This window comes from Trachurus trachurus (genome assembly GCF_905171665.1).
Source record: "Trachurus trachurus genome assembly, chromosome: 23".
NCBI lineage: Eukaryota > Metazoa > Chordata > Actinopteri > Carangiformes > Carangidae > Trachurus > Trachurus trachurus.
This window is the reverse complement of record NC_139912.1, coordinates 1,085,224-1,108,014: the sequence shown is the minus strand read 5'-3', so window position 1 is coordinate 1,108,014 and position 22,791 is coordinate 1,085,224. Positions and strand designations below refer to the sequence as shown.

Below are 22,791 nucleotides of genomic sequence, written 5' to 3'. Positions count from 1 at the left end.
TAAACGACATAACAATGCAGACAACAAGGACATAACAAAACAACTATAATGAGATAAAACATTGACATCTACAAATATAAAGATGAAAACCATGTTAAAGTTCATTAAACACCAGTTTATCATTTAAACACAGACTTTATAACTTGATATTAACGTTAAATCTGAACGTTTACAACATTTAAATCCATGTCCACCTTAATTTACTGTCATTAACAGCAGACTTCCTATTACCACCTTAAAACAGTGAGTTTATCTGTTGGTTAAAATCACATCAAAGTTCATACCACCTTAAGTTATTGATTTTATATGATTGACACAACTTTTTTTTTTTTAAATAACTGACAGTTTCAAACAGTGACAGAGTAAGACAGATAGATAGATAGATAGATAGATAGATAGATAGATAGATAGATAGATAGATAGATAGATAGATAGATATAGATATTTTATTTATCCCTGGGGTAAATTCATTCACATTATTTTTTAATACTACCATAAAGTGTTTTGTCTGTAAATGTTGATTATTAAACACTGTTCATGTTATTGTAACGGACAGTAAAGTTCAATCTTCAACATTTTAAATAAAACGTCCTTTTTTTATTCAGCGACAGACCTCAGTGAAATGAAGTCATAACTTCCTGATACCGCCTTAAACAGGTGGTTAATGTGTGATTGTTGTTCATAACAACAGTGCAGAGGAAAAATAAAAGGAGGCGTGTGAGTCGTTAGTTTCATAATCAAGTGACATTAAAGTTGTTTAATGTCAGAGAGGTTTTTATTGGAGGAGGCGGTTGTTTCCTTGTTGACTGACGTTAATGTTGAACATTTAAATCAAAAGACAAGACAACAATACCACCTTAACAGCCACCTGTTGATGAACGTCTCTGATTAAACTCTGAATTATTGATCAGTTATAACCAGAAAAAACTGAGAACAGATCAAACATTTAACCTGAGAAACAGATCAAACAGTGAATTAAACGTCACAGGATGAAAATGAAATGACGTCCGTTCATATGAAGATAAATAAACTCAGATCTTCAGTCTGGACTCAGTTAACGAACATATTGATCAGTTAATAATCTGATGAACAAGAGAAACTGGAGCTTCATGAACTCAGGATTAAAGCAATCCTCTATAAACCAACAGAAACTAATGAGAATCAAACATTTGATTAGGCAAGGCAAGGCATCTTTATTTATATAGCGCATTTCATACCAAGGCAACTCAATGTGCTTTACATAAAGACAAAACATTAAAAAAAAGAAGCATAAGACAGAATAAAAACAGACAAAACACTAAAAACAGAGTTAAAAGCAAGAGCAAATAAAAGTAAAAGAAAAGAAAATAGATAAAGTTTTAAGTTCTCAGCTATCAGCATGTGAAAAGAGAAATGTTTTTAACCTGGATTTAAAAGTGCTGACAGTTGGGGCTGATCTCAGTTCTGCTGGTAGTTTGTTCCACTTTGTGATTAAATACACAATATTATATATTATTATATATTGACGTATGAGGAAAACATAAAGTAGAGTTGTGTGATATATAACAGTGTTAAAGGGACATTGTGTAACTTCTCCTATTATCTCTTCATGAAAATCGATTATTTCATTCAAAAGTCTGTTTTTCATTAACCAGTAACCCCCCCCATCAACAAAGTTCCTGTTCCTTTCAGCTCTGAATGAGCCGTTCATATCATTCATATCTACATGGAGCGGGTAAGCTCGGTGCTGGCTGCCATGTGGTGTCGCCATGTTTTTTCGAGGTGGCGTCTGTGAAAAGTCACCGCGGTAACGCAGTGAGGAGGAATGGAGCGTTACAACTGATGCTGCATTCACCTGCAGTCGGGCAGATGGCCGTCGCTAACAAAGATGTCCAGATGTCATTTTAGTCACAGAAGTCCAGAGAAAGCCGGTAAAACAATACCACATCGCCATGACAACGTATTGTTTATGCCGTTACGTGCGGCGGCTGTCGTCCGTCTGCCGTCTGCCCAATTTCACGTGAATGCAGCATGAAAAATACGACTGAGTTGCTTGTGATATACAACCGCAACGCTAGATGGGAGGAATTCCTACACAATTATGTCCCTTTAAAGATTTGACTTTGTTCTTTTCATCTCTGACTCTTTAACTTCACACAAAGTCCCGTGTGTAGTTCACAGCCCCTGGACATCGTAGGATATTCCGGTGTCGGTGTTGTGTTGTTGTTGTGGCTCTGAGATCTGACCTGAGTCCAGCTTCAGGTTTTATTGCATCCTGTGATTTTCAGCGGCGGCTCATTGAGGAAGTCGCTGTCGCTTTGTCTTTCTCTGAGCGGAGGGGTCAAAGGTCAGAGTGACGGCTGAGGGTGTGTGTGTGTGTGTGTGTGTGTGTGTGTGTGTGTGTGTGTGTGTGTGTGTGTGTGTGAGCAACAGGTGCTGTGCTGTGTCTCTTTATAGATGAGGACGAGGGATGTCGATTACCTGTTTTCACAATTAATCACGGTTTTAATTAATCGTAAAGATTCCTAAATACCGTCACTTTCCGATACTGGTCCATTTATCTAAAGTAACACTGAATTGGTAGGAATTTAAATGTTCACGTGTCATTTGTATTATTAAAATATTAAAATAAACTTAAACATTTGGCATAGATGACAATTAATGACTTAAATATTATATATCCTGTTACGTGAACGCAACATCAAGAATATGTTCAGATATGCAACCGCACCGCTAAATGGGGGGAATTCCTACGTACTATACCTTTAACGTCCTCTGTGGTTTATTCACTGAGTTCCACAGTAAAAACAAAAAACAAAACTACAGATCAATCAATAACTATATTGATCATTGAATCATTTGATCAGTTCTCAGACTGAAATTCTCCTGATCCATCGTCTCAGTGGATTTGATGTTCAACTGAAAACTGACAATCACAGACAAGAAGATGAAGCTGAAGACGTCTCATTGGGTCGACGAGCAGAGAGATTACCAATCAGATTACTTAATTAACTAATTAATTAAATTATCGATCAGATTATCAATCGGATTATGTGGTGATGAGACTGACTCTGGGTCAGTGAATAAACACAGTAAACTGAACCGGTCACATGACCTTCATCAGTCTGTTCTGTAGGTGTTGTGTTTACTTCGAGGACCTCCTGGTTCTGTGGGAAATCTGAACACCCACGGTGACTATGGATCCGTCCTGTGATTGGTCGTTAAAGGTACAGTGCGTAGGAATTTCGCCCCCATCTAGCGGTGCGGTTGCATATCTGAACGTATTCTTGGCCGCCTCAGTTCGGTGCGTCGCCCACTTATGTATTTGTAACGACTTGTAACAACTCATTCTAAGGAACCAGAAAGCTTTCATTTGGATGCAGCTGTGATTCCACTTCAGTCAAATACGGATTTATGAAAGACAGGTTTGATTTTTGATCATAAAAAGCCAAATAAGTTACACACTGCGGCTTTAAGAGTTAATAAGTTAATTAATTAAACTGCTGCTTTAGACGATCAACCTGAGAGTGGGCGGGGCTCTGACACAGGAAGTGCCTCCTAAAAAAAAAAAAAAAGAAATCCAGTTCTGACTGGAGTGTTGGCAGACGGCGGCTCAGCAGCAGGCGCGCTGTGATTGGCTGATCCTGACCACACGTGTCACCCCCCCCCCCCCCCCCCCCCCTCTCGAGGTTTCAGCACCAGAGGAACAGACGTCATCAGAACGACAGACGTTGAAGAACAAGACGGAGGAAGTGAAACTGACAGTCATAGTGTGAGAGTCAGTGGAGTCGTTCCTTCTACAGTCTGAATATTATCATTCTGAGCAGAAATTCCAACTTCCCTGTTTTCATGCGACGCAACGTGAATTAATCCGATTAAAACGTGTGTGTTCATGCATCAGCATCAAGAATAAGTTCACTGTGACCCAGGTTTCACTCAGAACGACGGTCAGAAAGTTTAGTGTGAACGATGGACACTTCTCATCCTCAGTGATCACCGTCTGAGCTACGGAGCTGAATATTATATAGTATTTAATATGTAAATCTAGAGATGTCATAATTACTTGTTTTCACAATTAATCGCAGTTTTAAATCCCACAATTAATTAATTAATCGTAAACATTTCTCAATACCGTTACTTTCCAAAAAAGAACCATATCAGCAGATCAGGTACGTAAGGATCAACGTAACACTGAATTAGTAGGTAAATGTTAGCAAAAAAAGTATTTAAATAAACATAAACATTTGGTATAGATGACAAATAATCACTGAAATAATCCAAACATTTCCCCGGGGGATTAACAACTGGTCCTATATTAAAAGATACTTCAGATATTTTGTGTATATGATTAGAAATGTAAGTATATTTTGACTATAATTGATTTTTACACATTTCATAGTGTTGTTAAATTAATTCATTGATGCATAATAATCGTGATAATCGTAAAACCAATCCATCTTGATGAAATTTTCCAATTGATGTGTTTAAATGACTTAGTTTTATTCGGATTCAGAGTATTTGCGTCCATGTAAACATGGCCAGCAGTGTCTTTGGTATCAGACTGTGAACTGGTTTTCACTTGTCACCAGTTTTTATTTGTTGGTTGTTGAACGTCACGTCACTGAACCTGGGTCTGTTTGTTAGTTTGTTTGTCCGTTTACAGAACAGACAAAGGGATTTATTCAGACATTTACCTGTGTTTTGTAAAGTGACAGTTTGTATCTGCTCTCAGTTAAAACCAGCAGGAGGCTGCAGGTGAAATTGGACCCAACAGAGTGTCCCTGAACGCACCACAGTGTGTTGTGGTGCGTTCAGGGACACTCTGTTGGGTCACATCAGTCCAGATGTTCAGGCTGAACGATCTCACCGCTCCCTCCCTTCTCTGTGTGCGTGTGTGTGTGATGTCAGCGAACAGGTGAAGCCCTCTGATTGGCCGATTCATCAGCTGAGCCATTAACCTTTGGTCTCGGTCGGTCCACACACACACACACACACACACACACACACACACACACACACACACACACACACACACACCTGCTGCAGGTGAGATCAAAGCAGCAGGAAACAGCTTCATCAGATTACTGGCACAGATACAGTATAAGATCTGGTTCCCCTGGCAACCGCCGTCTCAATCTGGCCGCTGGTGTCTGACGTCACCACGGCGACGGTGACCAGGGTGACCAGGGTGGAGTTCTCCTCAGCTGTTAGGGTTCTCTCAGTTAAAGCAGATATCAGCTTCACGGCCGTTTCGGCTAATGCTGCGTTCAAGGCAGGCTTTTGAAACCGTAAGTTACAGCTTCAAGTCACAACTACGACTTGGTAGCGTTCCAGGTAACCCGTAGCTCGTGTTTTTACCATCCTGTTGTCTGTGAAAGTTCCCTATAACGGCCACTCGTAACTTCCGACCCGTGAACTCGTACCAGATCGAACTGGTATGACTTCACAGGAAGGAAAAACACAAAGTACGAGTTTCTTTGAACGCACCATGAGTTAGCAGCCCCCGCCCTTGTCAGGCATCAATTGGTCCTCGTGCTACGTCACCACATTCACGCGCATCCCTTGGCTGCACACACAGCCCTTCATGCCGTTCTCTCTCCTCATTGGATAACACTTGTACCCCACAAGGAAAATTTTCTCCTCGGGTTACAGCAGAGCAGAGTGACGGAGAGACTCGTGTTTAGGCTGAAATACTTCATGTAAGTGATTGCTGACGGAAAATAGGACTATTTAGGACTTATATTAACAAAAACATTCCACTGATATCTGCTTTAAGCCTGGTACAAACATAAAGACTTTATAATTTGATTGAACAGTTTTGATCGTGTTGTGTGTTGTGTAGCTCCGATATTCCAAATAAAGTACCACACATATAAAGATTTGTCTGATGACACACTAGAATCCCGTCCCCCACGCCAGAAATCTCGCGTGATCAAACGTGATCTGACGGTGGTAGCCATGGAGACGGTAGCCACACCGGTTTGTTATGCTACGTGTGCTGCAGTCAGCTGCTTCTTTATTGGTCACATTCAAACACTTGAAACACCACAGGAGAATCTCATGAGATAATATTACAGTAAGAGACTAAAACCCCTTTCCAACTGGTCAAAAAACCCGTTTAAACCATAGACTGTAACAGAATGGACGTAGCGTCCGTGACGTCACCCATTGGTTTTGGGGAGTCTGTTTTGTGCCGCTACTACGGGGGTTTGAACCGCGCCATGTTGGATTCTACTTGCCATATTTGGAGCGGTGTGGCCGTTAGCCGGCCGAGAGCCCGCCCACTGGCCTCGTAGCAGCGGTCTACGGACCTGTCACTCAACGGTTCTGCTCCCTAATTGGCCAGAACTTTAAACCTAATAATAGTAAAGATGGGCAGTTGTGGGTCTGAGAAGTGAAGCTCACTTCCGCGTTCAAAAAGCTACAATCCCCTCTTCTTCCTCTGGGGGCTGGTGTCAGAAAGCAGCATTCCCCATAGACCCCCATGTTAAAATCGCCGACTTTACATCCTCAATAAACATGTTAAAAGCCTGGTGTCAGAACGTTTTTTCGTCTCAACCGATAGTTTCTACCCCCGCACACACTCTGAGGGGGGTGAATTTTTTTTTTAACTCTACCGTTTTACTGTTATTAGGTTAAAACTCTGGCCAATTAGGGCGCGGAAACGTTGAGTGACAGGTCCGAGCAGCTCCGTGGACAGCTGCTTCGAGGCCAGTGGGCGGGTTCTCGGCCGGTAAATCCAACATGGCGCTGTTCAGGCCGCCATATTGGAGTCACAAAAACGACTCCCCAAAACCAATGGGTGACGTCACGGACGCTACGTCCATTCTTTTTACAGTCTATGGTTTAAACCCGCTAACAATCGGCTTTTGGTGGCGGTGGGAAAGGCACCGAGCCGCGTCGACGCAACGACTCGGCGAGCGACGTGGGTTAAAATCGCCTTCAATCGCCTCGGCTCCGACCGGCTTGCAGTGGGAACGCCAAACCCGCGTCAACCCGCTAATTTACGTGATGACGCTGAGCGTTACGTGCCGCCACGTCATCGTGCCAGTCGCGTCTCATATCACGTACCAAAACAAAGCTCTGCTCTCATTCCAGACTGGGATCAAAAGATCAAAGAACACTGACCAAAAACGATTGAAAAAAAAAAGCGGAGGACCAGAAACAGCTCATTCTGGTCAATGGGAAAGGGGCCAGATGCCGATTGTTAGCGGGTCGACCCGCGTTTAAAAAACCTGCGTCGACCCGCTAATTTTAGTGGGAAAACGGCTCAAGATAATCGGTAGGGCTGTCCCAAACGATTATTTTTCTCCTGATTAATCTATCGACTATTTTTTCGATTAGTCTAACGATTAATTGCTGCTGTGGTACAGTATGTGTTTTTCTGCTGCACGTGTTACAGTCTATTACCCCTTTCCCACTGGCCCAAAAACCCGTTTAAACCCGCTAACAATCGGCTTTTGGTGGCAGTGGGAAAGGCGCACCGAGCCGCGTCGACCCGCGTTGACGCGGGTCAAACGACTCGGCAAGCGACGCGGGTTAAAATCACCTTTAATCGGCTCGGCTCTGCTCGGCTTGCAGTGGGAACGCCAGACCCGCGTCAACCCGCTAATTTACGTGATGACACTGAACGTTACGTGACGCCACGTCATCGCGCCGGTCGCGTCTCATATCACGTACCAAAACAAAGCTCTGCTCCGCTCTGCTCTCATCCGAGACTGGGATCAAAACATCAGAGAACACTGACCAAAAACGATAGAAAAAAAGAAAAGAAGCGACAGTCTGTTTAACTGACGTGTTGTGCCGCGGACGTCCGTCATCCGGCCGCAGCAGACTCTCTGTCCTCCGCGGTCCTGGTGCTCCAGGTCAGCCAGCCACAGAGTCTGCCTCGGCGGACGGACACTCCGCGGCGGGCGGCTGTGGCATGACTGTGTGTGTCTCTTGCACCGCGGATGAGAGCGGGGCGACTGGTTTATGCTCTGTCTGATCACTCAGCGGGGGGCAGACTCGGCTCATTTTGGTCAATGGGAAAGGAGCCAAATGCCGATTGTTAGCGGGTCGACCCGCGTTTAAAAAACCCGCGTCGACCCGCTAATTTTAGTGGGAAAACGGCTTATGGTTCACAACCTGACGGTGTGTTGTACCTGTCGACGTATTTACGTCATCGACGTAATCGATTAGGTCGATTAATAGGGACTGCCCTAATGATCGGACAATTTTTGTCCTTGGTCCGAAAGGGGGAAAATCAGCCAGATGATCTTTATGTGTGTGGTCGGCTGTAGTTGTAGTTCTCTGAGTTAGGTATGGTTCTCTAGTCTGTCTCTAGTTTGTCTCTAGTTTCTCTCCAGTTTGTCTCTATTCTGTCTCTAGTTTGTCTCTGTGGATGAATATTAATCGTCTGCAGTAGTTTAATGTCTGAACTCAGCTCTGATGAAACTGTGACCCCACACACACACACACACACACACACACACACACACACACACACACACACAGAGAGCTGCAGCTCCATGTGATGGTGCTGGACCACACTGTGGAAAAACTAGACAGTGACAGAGTGTGTGTGTGTGTGTGTGTGTGTGTGTGTGTGTGTGTGTGTGTGTGTGTGTGTGTGTGTGTGTGTGTGTGTGTGTGTGTGTGTGTGTGTGTGGATGGAGAGTCTGGAAATGTGACTAAAGTCTGAATGAATGGACGAGTCTGAGGAGACGAGTCGGAGTCGGAGCAGGAATTATACACTTTTATTATGTTTGGACGTGTGTGTGTGTGTGTGGGCTGCTGTGTGTGTGTGTGTGTGTGTGTGTGTGTGTGTGTGTGTGTGTGTGTGTGTGTGTGTGTGTGTGTGTGTGTGTGTGTGTGTGGGCTGCTGTGTGTACGTGTGTGTGTGTGTGTTTGGGGATTTTCTTTCTGTAACTGCAGGTTTTACAGCAGGAGGGAAATTCCTGCTGCAGAGTCTTGAGCGTGTGTGTGTGTGTGTGTGTGTGTGTGTGTGTGTGTGTGTGTGTGTGTGTGTGTGTGTGTGTGTGTGTGTGTGTGTTAACAGGAAGTTAACGAGCTTCTTGAATCACAGACATCTGATCCACACCTGTCAGTCATTCTGCCGTGATTTGTCCCGAGGGTCAGTGAACGCCACGCCTCCGTCTCTCAGCGCCGGCTGTATTTAGATTATAACACGTAAAGGGATAGTTCAACATTTTGGCAAATTCGCCTATTGCCAATCCCCATAGACAGGGTATTATAATCATGTAACATTACGACACATGAAGCAAATACTCGGAACTACTTTCTCTTCTGAAATCCCTCCGCCCAGCAGCAGCCGTGTCTGGAATGTAGTTCCGGCTGCATGTCCCTCTAAAACAACTCTGTGTGGTAACGTTGTGTTATTATCTCATAGCGTGGTGAATGTGCAGCTCACAACTTGTCCACCAGAGCGTTGTGGAGTTGTTGGATTGTGTATTTGATGAGTTTGATGAGGGAAACCAAGAAATCCCATGAGCCTCCGTAGCGTATTATTTTTTACATTTTACAATTTTTTCGAGAATTTTTTAAAAACTTTTTTTGAGAAATTTTTACCACTTTTTTCTAGATTTTTATTAACTTAAAAAAAAAAAAAGTATTATTATTTTACAATTTTTTTCGAGAATTTTTAAAAAACTTTTCTAGAATTTTTTTTAACTTTTTTTTTTTTTTTCAGAAATTTTACAATTTTTTCAAGAATTTTTTAAAAACTTTTTGGGAGAAATTTTTACCACTTTTTCTTTTTTGTGTGAAATCTTAACACTTTTTTCGAGAATTTTTTTTAACTTTTTCTTTTTCAGCCCTTAGTCCAAATGAGGGGGAGTAGATAATTTGAATTTTGGAGTGAACTATCCCTTTAAACTCTGGTTTAAAGACAGAAAAAAATCAAAACAACGAGCGCTGACACTGAACCTCTCTCTCTCTCTCTCTCTCTCTCTCAGCAGGAACTCCACTGATGACGTCATCACCTCTCAGTCCAGGAGAGAAGACGCCTTTTGTTTCACGCCGGCCCGACCCCCCCTCAAAGACTCTACACAACAACACACACAGATAGTTAGTGGGGGCTCTTTCTCTCTCTTTCTCTCTGTCTCTCTCGCTCCATCACGATGACATCATCACACCGGACCGACACAATGCAGCTCTTCATCCTCTGAGGTTTCCTCCGGACTGCGTCGCCCCGGCACTGGACCGCTGCCGCCGCCGCCGGAGGAGGAGGAGGAGGGGGGAGGAGCAGGAAGAGGAGGGGGGGGAGGGGGAGGAGGAGGAGGATAGGGGTGGGAGAAAAAACCGATTCACATTGAATTTTTTTTAAATATTGTGCAATGTGCATTTGTTAGCCTTTTTTACATACAGAGAGTCCAGTTTTGAAAAGGGTTATAAGGGTTTTAGTTCACTTTATAATGGAGTTATATGTTAATTTATAGGCTCCTGCAGTATTTGTGTGCAGACAAATGTTAAAAATGCTAAAGACTAAAAATCATAGAGAGAATCGGCAATATCGTAGAATCGCAATTTAAATCGAATCGCCATCCAAAAAATTGTAGAAGAATTGAATCGAATCGGGAGAAAAGCATATCGTCCCAGCCCTAGAGGAGGAGGTGGGGGAGGGAGAGGGAGGGGGGTGGGGGGGTGGGAGGGGAAGGCGCTGACATGTCGGAGCGTCCGGCATCTGGATCGGGATCAGGATCGGGGATGATGGCGGCGGCGGCGGCGGCTCGGCCCATCGGGGCGGAGGCGCTGGTGGTTCTGCTAGAGGGCGGTTTGGACCGCGTGGTGCTGATCGACAGCCGGCCCTTCGTCGACTACAACGCCTCACACATCCTGGAGGCCGTGAACGTGAACTGCTCCAAGCTGATGAAGAGGAGGCTGCAGCAGGACAAGGTCCAGATCTACGAGCTGCTGCAGCACTCTGCCAAGAAGAAGGTGAGCACAACCGCAACAAAACCAAGAACCTTGTGTAGCTACCAAATAAATGCAAGTAGTGACCGGTGTAGCTACCAAATAAATGCTAAATGCAGTAGTGACCGGTGTAGCTACCAAATAAATGCAGTAGTGACCGGTGTAGCTACCAAATAAATGCAGTAGTGACCGGTGTAGCTACCAAATAAATGCTAAATGCAGTAGTGACCAGTGTAGCTACCAAATAAATGCAGTAGTGACCGGTGTAGCTACCAAATAAATGAAGTAGTGACCGGTGTAGCTACCAAATAAATGAAGTAGTGACCGGTGTAGCTACCAAATAAATGCAAGTAGTGACCGGTGTAGCTACCAAATAAATGAAGTAGTGACCGGTGTAGCTACCAAATAAATGCAGTAGTGACCGGTGTAGCTACCAAATAAATGCAAGTAGTGACCGGTGTAGTTACCAAATAAATGCAAGTAGTGAGCGGTGTAGCTACCAAATAAATGCAGTAGTGACCGGTGTAGCTACCAAATAAATGCAGTAGTGACCGGTGTAGCTACCAAATAAATGCAGTAGTGACCGGTGTAGCTACCAAATAAATGCAGTAGTGACCGGTGTAGTTACCAAATAAATGCAAGTAGTGACCGGTGTAGCTACCAAATAAATGCAGTAGTGACCGGTGTAGCTAGCAAATAAATGCAGTAGTGACCGGTGTAGCTACCAAATAAATGAAGTAGTGACTGGTGTAGCTATCAAATAAATGCAAGTAGTGACCGGTGTAGCTACCAAATAAATGCAGTAGTGCAGCAGCCTCAATAAATGTGTCCAGCTGCCAGAGTTGTCCGGTCGCAGCTTCCACAGACTCTCACAACAAACGTCAGAGCAAATTTCCTAACAAGAGTTATAAACTGACCACAGGCTTGATGCTAATTTCTGTTAGCCCGTCTATGAGATTTTACATTATACGTTAGCATTAAGCTAGAGGACTTTATGCTTAGTTGTGTGTTTTGAAAAAAGTGGTTTCTCAAAAAAAAAAAAAAAAAAAAAGTTTAATATTTTCTAGAAAAATGTGGTAAAAATTGTAGGTGGAAATTCTACTGAGTTCCTCTTTAGTTTAAACAGCAGCAGGTGGTTGTAGCTGTGATGCTAACTGTGCTAACTCTCCTGGAAGCAGCTCTGAGTTTAAAACTCTCTCTGCTGTGTGTGGGCGTGCGACCTCAGCAGTGTATTTATACTGAACAAAAAGCTGCAGAGTCTCTCTCTCTCTCTCTCTCTCTCTCGTTGTGGTGAGGTGTTAAAGTGAAACAGCAGCTCAGAGGAAGTTAAGTTTCGGTCGTTCGTCTCATGACTGAGCAACATTTTCCATCTGATTATGAGCTGTGATTAAGAAACTTCAACTTAAAGGGATAGTTCAACATTTTAGCAAATTGGCCCATTGCCATAATCCCTATAGTCATAGCAGTAGGTTCGTTACCTTTAATTGTCGGTGCAAGCTATTTTTAGAACGGTTTTTATTTTAGAGTTGTTTTAGAGGGAAATACAGAGACTGCTGATGAAAAACTGTCCCTGAAGGCAACGTGCATCAGTGGTTTTACATGAATTTCCCTCTAAAACAACTCTGTGTGGTAACGTTGTGTTATTATCTCATAGCGTGGTGAATGTGCAGCTCACAACTTGTCCACCAGAGCGTTGTGGAGTTGTTGGATTGTGTATTTGATGAGTTTGATGATGAGGGAAACCAAGAAATCCCATAATGAGCCTCCGTAGCGTAGCTCTGAGCAGCTCACGGCTCTGCTCCGCCGTTCTAAAAACAGCTTGCACCGACAATTAAAGGTAACGAACCTACTGCTATGACTATAGGGATTATGGTGATGGGCCAGTTTGACTAAATGTTGAACTATCCCTTTGAGTTAAAGTTTCTTTGTGAGATGATGATGATGATGATGATGATGATGATGATGATGATGATGATGATGATGATGTGTCCGTGGTGCGTTCGCTGCCTCCTCTCTGACTCTGTAACTCTGGGTCTCGGTGCAGCTGGAGCTCCAGGCCGACCAGGAGGTGGTGGTGTACGACCAGAGCTCCTCCGACCCTCTCTCCCTCAGCTCCGACTCCTTCCTCAGCGTCCTGCTGGGAAAACTGGAGAGGAGCTTCCCCTCGGTCCACCTGCTGTCAGGTGAGTCAGGCTCCGCCCCCAGCTCGCTCACACTCAGACATTACATCATATTAATAATAGATATAATCATATATAAGAATGAGCATTATAATAACAACAGTCATCCTTAACTGTTAAGTAATGTTTAAAACAAGATCAAGTTTCAAGCTTCAAGTATTTGTCATTACAGTGAAATTCTAATGAACCCTCTGGTCAGTGCAAGTACAAGAACATAAAATGAATTATTTAAAATCAATAGAAGAGGTAGTAGTAGATTTAAAATATAATACAATAAACAAAGTGCAAATAACTAAAGGAGAAAATCGGTATCAGTATTAATGGCAGCCGGAGTAATAAATAAATTATTATCGTCAACCAGTAAAAACAAGAAACAGAAGCTACATTAAAATATTAACAGTTTATTATTTGTGGAGGAAACTTTTAACAGAGAAAACACAAACTTTCAGAATAAAAGTTGATTTTATCCACAAATAAAATATCAGATTTCAGATTAAAAGCTTAGTAGTTTATTAAAGTAGGAGCTCAGTTTGTTCCTGTAATTTCAAAACTCAGACTCATCATTTGTTAATTATCATTCATCTAAATCACAAACACTGTGTTCATATTAAAGTTAATGTTAATATTAATGTTAAAGTTAACAGTGTCTGACTGCTTAACAATAACAATGAGCATGACAATAACAAGAGTCATCCTTAACTGTAAAGTAATGTTTAAAACAAGATCAAGTTTCAAGTTTACTGTATTTGTCATTACAGTGAAATTCTAACGAACCCTCTGGTCGCTGCATAAAAAAATACATGTGCAATCAATAGAAGAGGTAGTAGTAGATTTAAAATATAATACAATGAACACAGTGCAAGTCTTCTCCTCTTCTCTCCTCCTCCCTCCTGCTCCTCCTCTTCTCTCCTTCTCCTGCTTCTCTTTAACCTCTTCCTCCTCCTCCTCCTCCTCTTCCTCCTCCTCCTCCTCCTCCTCCTCCTCCTCCTCCTCCTCCTTTCTCCTCCTCCTCCTCCTCCTCCTCCTCCTCCTCTTCTCTCCTTCTCCTCCTCCTCTCCTCTGAGGTTATGTAACGATGATGTAATGGCTCCACCCTCTGACATCACTCTGAGACCTAGAATCAGTCGGTCAAAGGTTTAGTCAGTTACACAACCAGAGGAGAAGGAACCGACCGTCTGTGAGTCTTTACACAGACGCACAACAGACAAAACATGACCGGTCCGTCACTGAAAACCGTCCCCAGCTGACCTCAGTAGGAACCAACGGCCGAGCATTTATACTGCAGCGAGTCTGAAAAAGCCTTGCAAAGTCTAAAATGAGAACATCTGACAGTTGTTACAGTGATGATCAATAATTAACACAAGTTAGAATTTAAACGGTAATAAAAACAGATTAATAATTAACCCTTACAGTAAAAACACATGAACTGAACACATGTGAATGTGATTCACGTGTGATGTGAAATTTTGCAAATGCAACATGTGGTTTTGTCCCAATTTTTTGTGAATCACATGTGTTACCATGTAGAGCACATGTGGAAAATTAGTTCACATGGGAATTCACATGTGATTCACATATAACTGGGCCAAAACCACATGATTCCCATGTGCAACATTATGAAATGTGGAAACACATGTGAAGTTATGGAATGTCAGAACTGAAATAAATGAAACTAGAATAATAAAAATCCATGAAACAAATGAGTGATGAATAACTAAATGAACCCAGACTCTAACGTTCTCTCTGTAACGTCCTCTCTCTCTGGTTCTCTCAGGTGGGTTCTGTGAGTTCTCCCGGCTGTTCCCGGGCCTGTGTGAGGGGAAGTCGACCGTGGTTCCCTCCTGCATCTCTCAGCCGTGTCTCCCCGTCTCCAACACCGGACCGACCCGCATCCTGCCTCACCTGTACCTGGGCTGCCAGAGGGACGTCCTCAACAAGGTACCAACGCACCGCCGCAGCGCCGTAGCACCGTACCGCCGTAGCGCCGTAGCGCCGCCCTGCAGAGGCCACCGTACCGCCGTGAGGTCACTGAGGAGTCACTAGTTGCGTTTCCATCCCCCTTTTTTGATTCGCACTGTCAAAAAATGCTAATAAATACTTGGATGGAAACGCCAGAAATTCGAAAAAAGGCAGTAAGGGCGCACTCACACTAGGTAATCGTACCGAGCCCAAGCACGTTTGTTCCTAAAGTCCGGATTCTATTGCTAGTGTGAGTGCAAGTGTTCCGTGCCTGAGTACGGTACACTTCCCTGGCCCGGCACGGTTGGGAGAGCTATATATATATACATATATACTGTATATATATATATATAGCTCTCCCAATATATATAGTCTACTTGCCAACAATGAGTACCCGGAAATGTTGAGTACCCCAAAGTTTTATGTTATAAATAGATAGTATGGGTCCCCAGTATTCAGAAACTGCCGGATGCTAACTTATATATACTGGGCAATTAGCATAATTGACATAATTAGCATAAATTATGTAAACAAAAATGTTGAATTTTGAAAATGTCAGAAATGGATTCAGCATCAGCAATAACCCCTAAAACCACTCCAATATTGCCCAGATCAGCCAAGTCAATTTTGTTGAAATATTGCCCATATAGGCAATTATGCTAATGTGTGCTAATTATGTCAATTATGCTAATTGCCCAATATACAGTATATAAGTTAGCATCCGGCAGTTTCTGAATACTGGGGACCCATACTATATATTTCTAACATAAAACTTTGGGGTACTCGACATTTCCGGGTTCACAATGGGGCCCTATGGGCTGGCAAGTAGACTACGGTAATACTATAACAATAACGAATGGAAACGGGCATAAATTCGCATTAGCTTTTTGCGCATTTTCACAAAATCCGCTCTTAAATTCGATACATTTGGATGGAAACCCAGTTCCTGATGAGTCACTGATGAGTCACTGATGAGTCACAGCTGGTCGTTACGTGTTAAACCATCATTCAGTCATCGTTAGTTCAGATGAAGTGATTCAGTTTCAATCATCGTGTGTTTATATATTTAAACTCTATTTAAACCCTCTGACCTCTGACCTGTACCTGTACCTGTATCTGTGTATTATATCATATATTATATCTGTGCAGGAGCTGATGCAGCAGAACGAGATCGTCTACGTCCTGAACGCCAGCAACACCTGCCCCAAACCGGACTTCATCCCCGACTCGCACTTCCTGAGAGTCCCGGTCAACGACTCCTTCTGTGAGAAGATCCTTCCCTGGCTCGACCGCTCGCTGGACTTCATAGGTCAGAGCAGGAAACGCATCACAGCCGCCATGATGATGTCACAGCCACCACCACGCTGCACTGCACTATGACGATGATGATGTAACGCCTCCAGCAGCTGTTCTCAGATCAGTTTCTCCTCCTCCTGTGTTTCAGAGAAGGCCAAAGCCTCCAACGCCCGAGTCCTCGTCCACTGTCTGGCCGGCATCTCGCGCTCCGCCACCATCGCCATCGCCTACATCATGAAGAGGATGGACATGTCACTGGACGAGGCCTACAGGTCAGACCGCCGTCCTGATGTCACTTCCTGTGCAGCTGCCGCTCACAGAGAAATATTAGTGATGAGATTAGGTTTAATATAAAGATTAAAGCTCCTTCAGAATAAAGGTAGATGTGTGTGTAGACCGAATCTCCTTGTTGTTTACATTCTACTTCCTGGTAGAAAACCAGCTGTAATGTGAATGAGATCAATAGTAACGAAGGAGAGTTTAGCTATATATCATGTTTTTCACGCCCTATCACCGTTTAGACAAATCTGAAATGATTGAAGAAACATTACTATTTCTGTGTGTGTGTTTTGTGTTGCTATGTGTTGTATTTATTCAGTTTGGGGGAATCACAGTGTCTAGAAAGCATCAGTGGCTCAGCTGACAGGGACAGCTAACGGTAGCTAAGCTAACAGCGGTAGCTAAGCTAACAGCGGTAGCTAAGCTAACAGCAGGACGTCAGCTGTTAAAACCCTCCCGTTGTGGGACACGACATGAAACTACTCCAGTTAGCTCAGTCATGTTGGAACTCAGATATCCGCTGGAGAAAATATTTGTTCATGGAGCGTTTATTGAGTCACTGAGTTATTAAAGTTAAACAGGTAGCTAACCGTTAGCCCGGCTAATCTATGATAACCATGACTAATTACAAAAATGTGCACACAGAAATAGTAATGTTTGTCCAATCATTGGTTTTATAAACTTTACAAACATCAGATTAGTCTAAACGGTGATATAGTGACATGAAAAATGAGATAAATATAGAGAAACTCTCGTCCGTCACTATTGTTCTCATGCTGGTTTTCTACCTGGAAGTAGTTGTAAACAACAAGGAGATTCGTCCAATTAAAGTTCCTTCAGAATAAAAGTAGGTGTTTGTGTTTGAGGACGTCTTGGTGTTGAGTTCAGGTTCAGTCGTAACTCTCACCGTCACATTCCTCCTCTGCAGTCGGTTGGTCTGAGTTAACGAGTCCACGGCCTCATTAACTCGACTTGTGTCAGTGTTGATTACAGACGCTTGTTATGATTCTCACTAATCCCCCCCCCCTCTCTGCCCTCCCCCGCCCCCCTCTCTCTCTCTCTCTCTGCCCCCCCCCAGGTTTGTGAAGGAGAAGCGTCCGACCATCTCTCCTAACTTCAACTTCCTGGGGCAGCTGCTGGACTTTGAGAAGAAGATCAAGAGTCCTGATGGTTCAGAGTCGAAGCTCAAGTCGTCGCTGCAGCAGCCGGACGAGGGGGGGGCGGAGGGGGAGGCCGAGGCCGAGGAGGAGGAGGGGGGGTCACCGCCGCCGGGCGCCACCGGCCCGGTTCTGTCTCCGCTGCTGGAGCCGCTGACGCTGCCGTGCGTCCTGGCCGACGGCCCCGAGGAGCGGCTGCTGGCGGCGGCGCTGAGCGGCCTGACGCTGCCCGACGGCGCCGAGGACAGCGCCCGGCTGAAGCGCTCCTTCTCCCTGGACATCAAGTCGTACGGCGAGCCGGGCGGCGCTGGCGGCGGCGGCGGCGCTGGCGGCGGCGGCGGCGGTCACCGGGTGTTCGTCCCTCACGGCGCCGCGGCGACGGCGGGCGACGCCACCGCCGGCGACTTCTACAAACCGTCACCGTTCAAGGAGCCGACCAGTAAACCGTGTCAGTTCTCTCCGGTGGAGGAGGTGTCGGAGCAGTCGACGCCGGAGCAAAGTCCCGACAAGGAGGAGGCCGACGACACGCCGCCACCGCCGCACCGCCTCCAGGCCGACGAGACGCCGCCGCCGCCGGGCGCCAGTGGCTTCACCAAACCTCCGCCCGCCGCCGCGGCCGCTAGCTGCTCGCAGCAGCAGCTGCAGCGCAGCGGCAGCGTGGAGGAGAACGCCACCAGCTTCCTGTTCGGCCTCTCGCGCAGCCAGCAGCAGCTCGCCCGGCCGGCCGGTCGCCATGGAGACCACGGTGGCGGCGTGGCCGGTCGCCATGGAGACCACGGCGGCGTGCTGAAGGGATGGCACTCCGACATCGTCCTCGGCCCCGTCACCGTCTCCTCCTCCTCGCTCGCCGGCGGCTGGTTCCTCTCCTCCGACTCCACGCGCTTCTACTCCACCTCGTTCCTCAGCGCCGGCGGCGGCTTCGCGCCGTACGGCGGCGGCGGCGGCTGCAGCGGCGGCGGCGGCGGTGGCGGCCTGGACGCGGTGCGGCGGCGCAGCCGGCAGAGGAACGGCGGCGGCGACCGCGGCGGCGACTCCAGGAGGAGTTGGCACGAGGAGAGCAGCTTCGAGAAGCAGCTGAAGAGACGAAGCTGCCAGATGGAGTTTGGAGACGGGAGGACGGACGTCAGGGACGACGCCGTCGGAGGAGGAACGAGCTTCACCGGCAGCATGGAGGTCATACAGGTCTCCTGAACCGGACCGGACCGGACCGGACTAAACCGGACCGGACCGGAACCAGAACCTGGACCGGACTAAACCGGACCGGACTAGATCTGGACTTGAACCAGGACAAAGACTTGAACTGGACCTGAACTTGAAAATGGACCTGGACCAGGTCTCTGTAGTCTGGTTGGTTCTGGTTGGTTCTGGTTCTGGTTCTGGTTCTGAGTGGACCCGGTCTGACAGTGACAGTAACGGCCACTAGAGGGCGCTGGTTCTCCAGGTTCTTCAGCTCCACACGTCTACAGAGAAGAACCGTCACAGAACCGAGTCCAGGATCAATAAAGTTTCAGCTTTGGACTGAATCCTGGTCTGGATTCTGGTCTAGATTCTTCAGGACTTGGACTTAGATTCCAGATTCAATGAGTCGTTGGTTTTTGATCCACAGTCGTTAATTAGTTCTGATGGGACTCACAGCTGAGACGTGTGCGTGCGTGCGTGCGTGCGTGCGTGCGTGCGTGCGTGCGTGTGTGCGTGCGCTCTGAGACTCTGAGCCTCTGAATGTTGCGTCCGGTCGGTGGACGAAGCTGCAGCCTCGGGTCTGGAGCAGCAGAGACGACCTGAACTCTTCACCTGAGCAGAGGGTCGCCATGGAGATGGAGGGAGGGCAGCGTGGATGTGCGTGTGCGTGTGCATGTGTGTGTGTGTGTGAGAGAAGAGGCTGGGACTCTGGGCGACGAGCTGCTGCAGACAAACATATTCACAGTTAATGTTGTTGCACGACTGTGGAGTTGAACCAGTGTGAGACCAGTAAAGAGATGATGATGATGATGATGATGATGATGATTAAGATGATGAAGATGAAGAGTGTGTGTCCGTGTGTTTTTGTTTCTGTAGCATGATGATGACACCACACACCATGAATCAGACTCAGGCCACGCCCCCCTGGTCAGCTGCTGGGGGTCAGGTCTAAAATCATCTATTGTGTTTCACGCCTACCAAAACAGCCCATAATAATAATATATAATATAATAATACAATACAATAGAACACAATGTAATACAACATTATTTAATACAATGAAATACAATACAAAATGATATAATATGATAATACATAACTAGAAAAACATAGCATTTCCTGAGGGAAATGCGTGTGAATGCTGAAAGTAGCTGAAGTAGTAAGCAAAAAGATAGAGAAAGGGGTAGAAAGAAAGAAAGGAGTAAAAATACAGAGAAAGGGGTAGAAAGAAAGACAGAAAGGGGGTAGAAATAAAGAAAGAAAAAGACAGAGAGGGGGGGTAGAAAGATAGAAAGAGGTAAATAGATGGAGATAGAGAAGAGAAAGAAAGAAAGAAATTCCCCTACATGAGATACACCTCTTGTTTAGATTCATTTAGACAGAGAAAAAGGGGGTAGTAAGAAAGAAAGAGATAGAAGAACAACAGAAAGAGACACAGAGAGGGGTAGAAAGAAAGTAAGAAGACAGAAGAATGGGGGTGGGTAGAAAGAAAGAAAGATAGAAAGAAAGAAAAAGACAGAAACAGGGTAGATGAAAAGAAAGACTTGTAATAATATAATTTAACATAATATAACAGTACAATAAAATATAATACAATAGTACAATAGAATATATAATACAATTCATGATATAATATAATGTTTTATTTTACTATTATATTATATTATTTTGTATTTTATTATACAATTCAATATAATATAATAATATGAACAGCCTGTTAAATGAGCTCGGCCTCCAGCAGGGGGCGTCCTCACTCCTCCGCTGACAGGTGCAGGTGAGGAGCAGCTCCCTCAGCTCCGCGTTTCATTGGTTCAAGGGATTAATGTTGCGTCATCAAACAGGAAACACGAAGATTAATCAGATCAATGACTTTAATGATCATTAATTCATGTTTTAAAGCTGCTGCTGCTCTGTGCACTGCAAAAACTCTACATCTTACCAGGAATATTTGTCTTGTTTCTTGTCAAAATGTCTAATTTCTAGTCAAAACTAAACTCTTTCCACTTAAAATAAGACTCATCACCTAAAGATGAACTTGTTTTTAGATAATTTTCACTTGTTTCAAACTAATTTTCACTTGAAATAAGTAGAAAAATCTGTCTTTTGTGCTTGTAATAACAGAAAAACTTGCTCCACTATCAGATTTTTCTACTTATTTCAAGTGAAAATATGCTTGAAAAAAGTAAAAAAATGTATAAAAACAAGCTTCTTTTTATGTATAATGTGTGTAAATATACTTATTTTAGGTATAATGAGATTTGTTTTGACTAGAAATAAGACAAATATTCTTGCTAAGATTTTGAGTTTTTTTGCAGTGTGTGCTGCCGTAAAATCCTGCTGCTACCAAAACAGCCCATAATAATAATATATTTAAGCAATATCACACGAGAGGGAGTGCTGTTGTACTGTATATCAGCACGGCTGTGATTCGGTCGTAGGCACGAGGCCGCAGGCCGAGTGCCGCAGATAATCACACCGTGATGCCTTGCAACAATGCTGTTGCCAGGCAACACATAAACAGTTCATACTAGCTTGCTACTAGCTACAAGCTTCTCCACCGAGCTGCTTCTAGTGCTGGTTCTGGTTCTGGTTCTGGTTCTGGTTCTGGTTCTGAGCCCGTGTCTGATTAGCACCGCAGCAACAGGACCAGCGTGAAGACACAGAGACGTTATCGACACCGTATTACATTTGTTTATCTGCTATGTAATCAATATAAACACAGTTGAAGCTAAGTAGCTGAGCTACGTGGCTAACAACAGCTAATGCTAATATCAAAACACATCACCGTCAAAACGTAGTTGCCCCCGCGGCGATTTTTTTTCCAGCCGGGTTTAGTAGAGATTTATCTCCAATTAGACGGACCAGGTCAGGTCCAGGTTTTAATGTTCAGGTCCGTTTCTAACTGTAGCAGCAGCAGAGAGATGGGGCAGCTCCTGTATGGGGAGCCTGGCTCTGACTTGGCGTTCACACCAAAAGCGACCGGAGCGACCTCGGCGACCAGCTGCCATTCATTTTCAATGTACAGTGGCGACGAGGAGCGATGAGGAGCGACCGGCGGCGGGAGCGACGCGAGCGACGCGATGGGAGCGACGCGACGCGAGCGATGAAAGTTGGGAGAGATTGAACTTTATGCAAATGAGCAGCGGCGCGACCACGGCGACAGCCAATAGCGGACTGGGATTCCCACAGCCGGAGAAATTGAGAGAGCCTGAATGGACACATCTGCAGCACAGCTTGAAAGTCCCGCCCCTTTGGTCGCTTGGTGCAAGGGCTGCTAGAGCTGGCAAGCGACGCGATAGGAGCGGCCAGGGCGACTACAGGCGATTTAATCGCTTTCGGTGTGAACACACAGTTAGCTCCTGTCCAGCTGAACAGCGGAGTGATTATGTCTGTGAAAAGTCCCAGTGCTGTTATACTGTATATCAGCACTATGGAATGTCTCGTTGTCCAATCAAATTGCTCGGTTGGGACCGGTCGGAACTAACTGTTGTATAAAATATAATAATACAATACAATATAATACAACATGATATAATACAATGAAATATGACAATATAATTAAATATAATACAAAATGATATAATATGATAAAATGTAATACATAACGAGAAAAGGATTGCATTTCCTGAAGGAAATGCGTGTGAATGCTGAAAGCAGCTGAAGAAGGAAGCAAAAAGACAGATAAAGGGGGTAGAAAGAAAGAAAGAAAGGAGTAAAAAGACAGAGAAAGGGGGTAGAAAGAAAGAAAGAAAAAGACAGAGAAAGGGGGTAGAAAGGAAGAAAGAAAAGGACAGAGAAAGGGGGTAGAAAGGAAGAAAGAAAAAGACAGGGGTAGAAAGAAGGAAGGG

At 44.8% G+C, this 22,791-nt stretch overlaps 1 protein-coding gene across 1 annotated transcript; it reads left to right on the top strand.

Moving 5' to 3' along the window:
• Window positions 1-10,649: 10,649 nt before the first annotated feature.
• dusp16 (dual specificity phosphatase 16) lies at window positions 10,650-19,713 on the top strand. The gene is made up of 6 exons (XM_083999516.1): window positions 10,650-10,917; window positions 12,938-13,076; window positions 14,848-15,011; window positions 16,182-16,341; window positions 16,477-16,600; window positions 17,686-19,713. Exons 1-6 carry the CDS (start codon window positions 10,687-10,689, stop codon window positions 18,953-18,955), a joined length of 2,088 nt encoding a protein of 695 aa, XP_083855642.1. The 5' UTR covers window positions 10,650-10,686; the 3' UTR covers window positions 18,956-19,713.
• The last annotated feature ends 3,078 nt before the right edge of the window (window positions 19,714-22,791 follow it).

Excerpts from the sequence above, each read along its gene's own strand:
- dusp16 (XM_083999516.1), top strand. The coding sequence starts at position 10,687 with ATGATGGCGGCGGCGGCGGCGGCTCGGCCCATCGGGGCGGAGGCGCTG. Across the intron at positions 10,918-12,937 it reads AGCACTCTGCCAAGAAGAAG|CTGGAGCTCCAGGCCGACCA; the intron begins GTGAGCACAACC and ends GTCTCGGTGCAG. Across the intron at positions 16,342-16,476 it reads CCGCTCGCTGGACTTCATAG|AGAAGGCCAAAGCCTCCAAC; the intron begins GTCAGAGCAGGA and ends CCTGTGTTTCAG.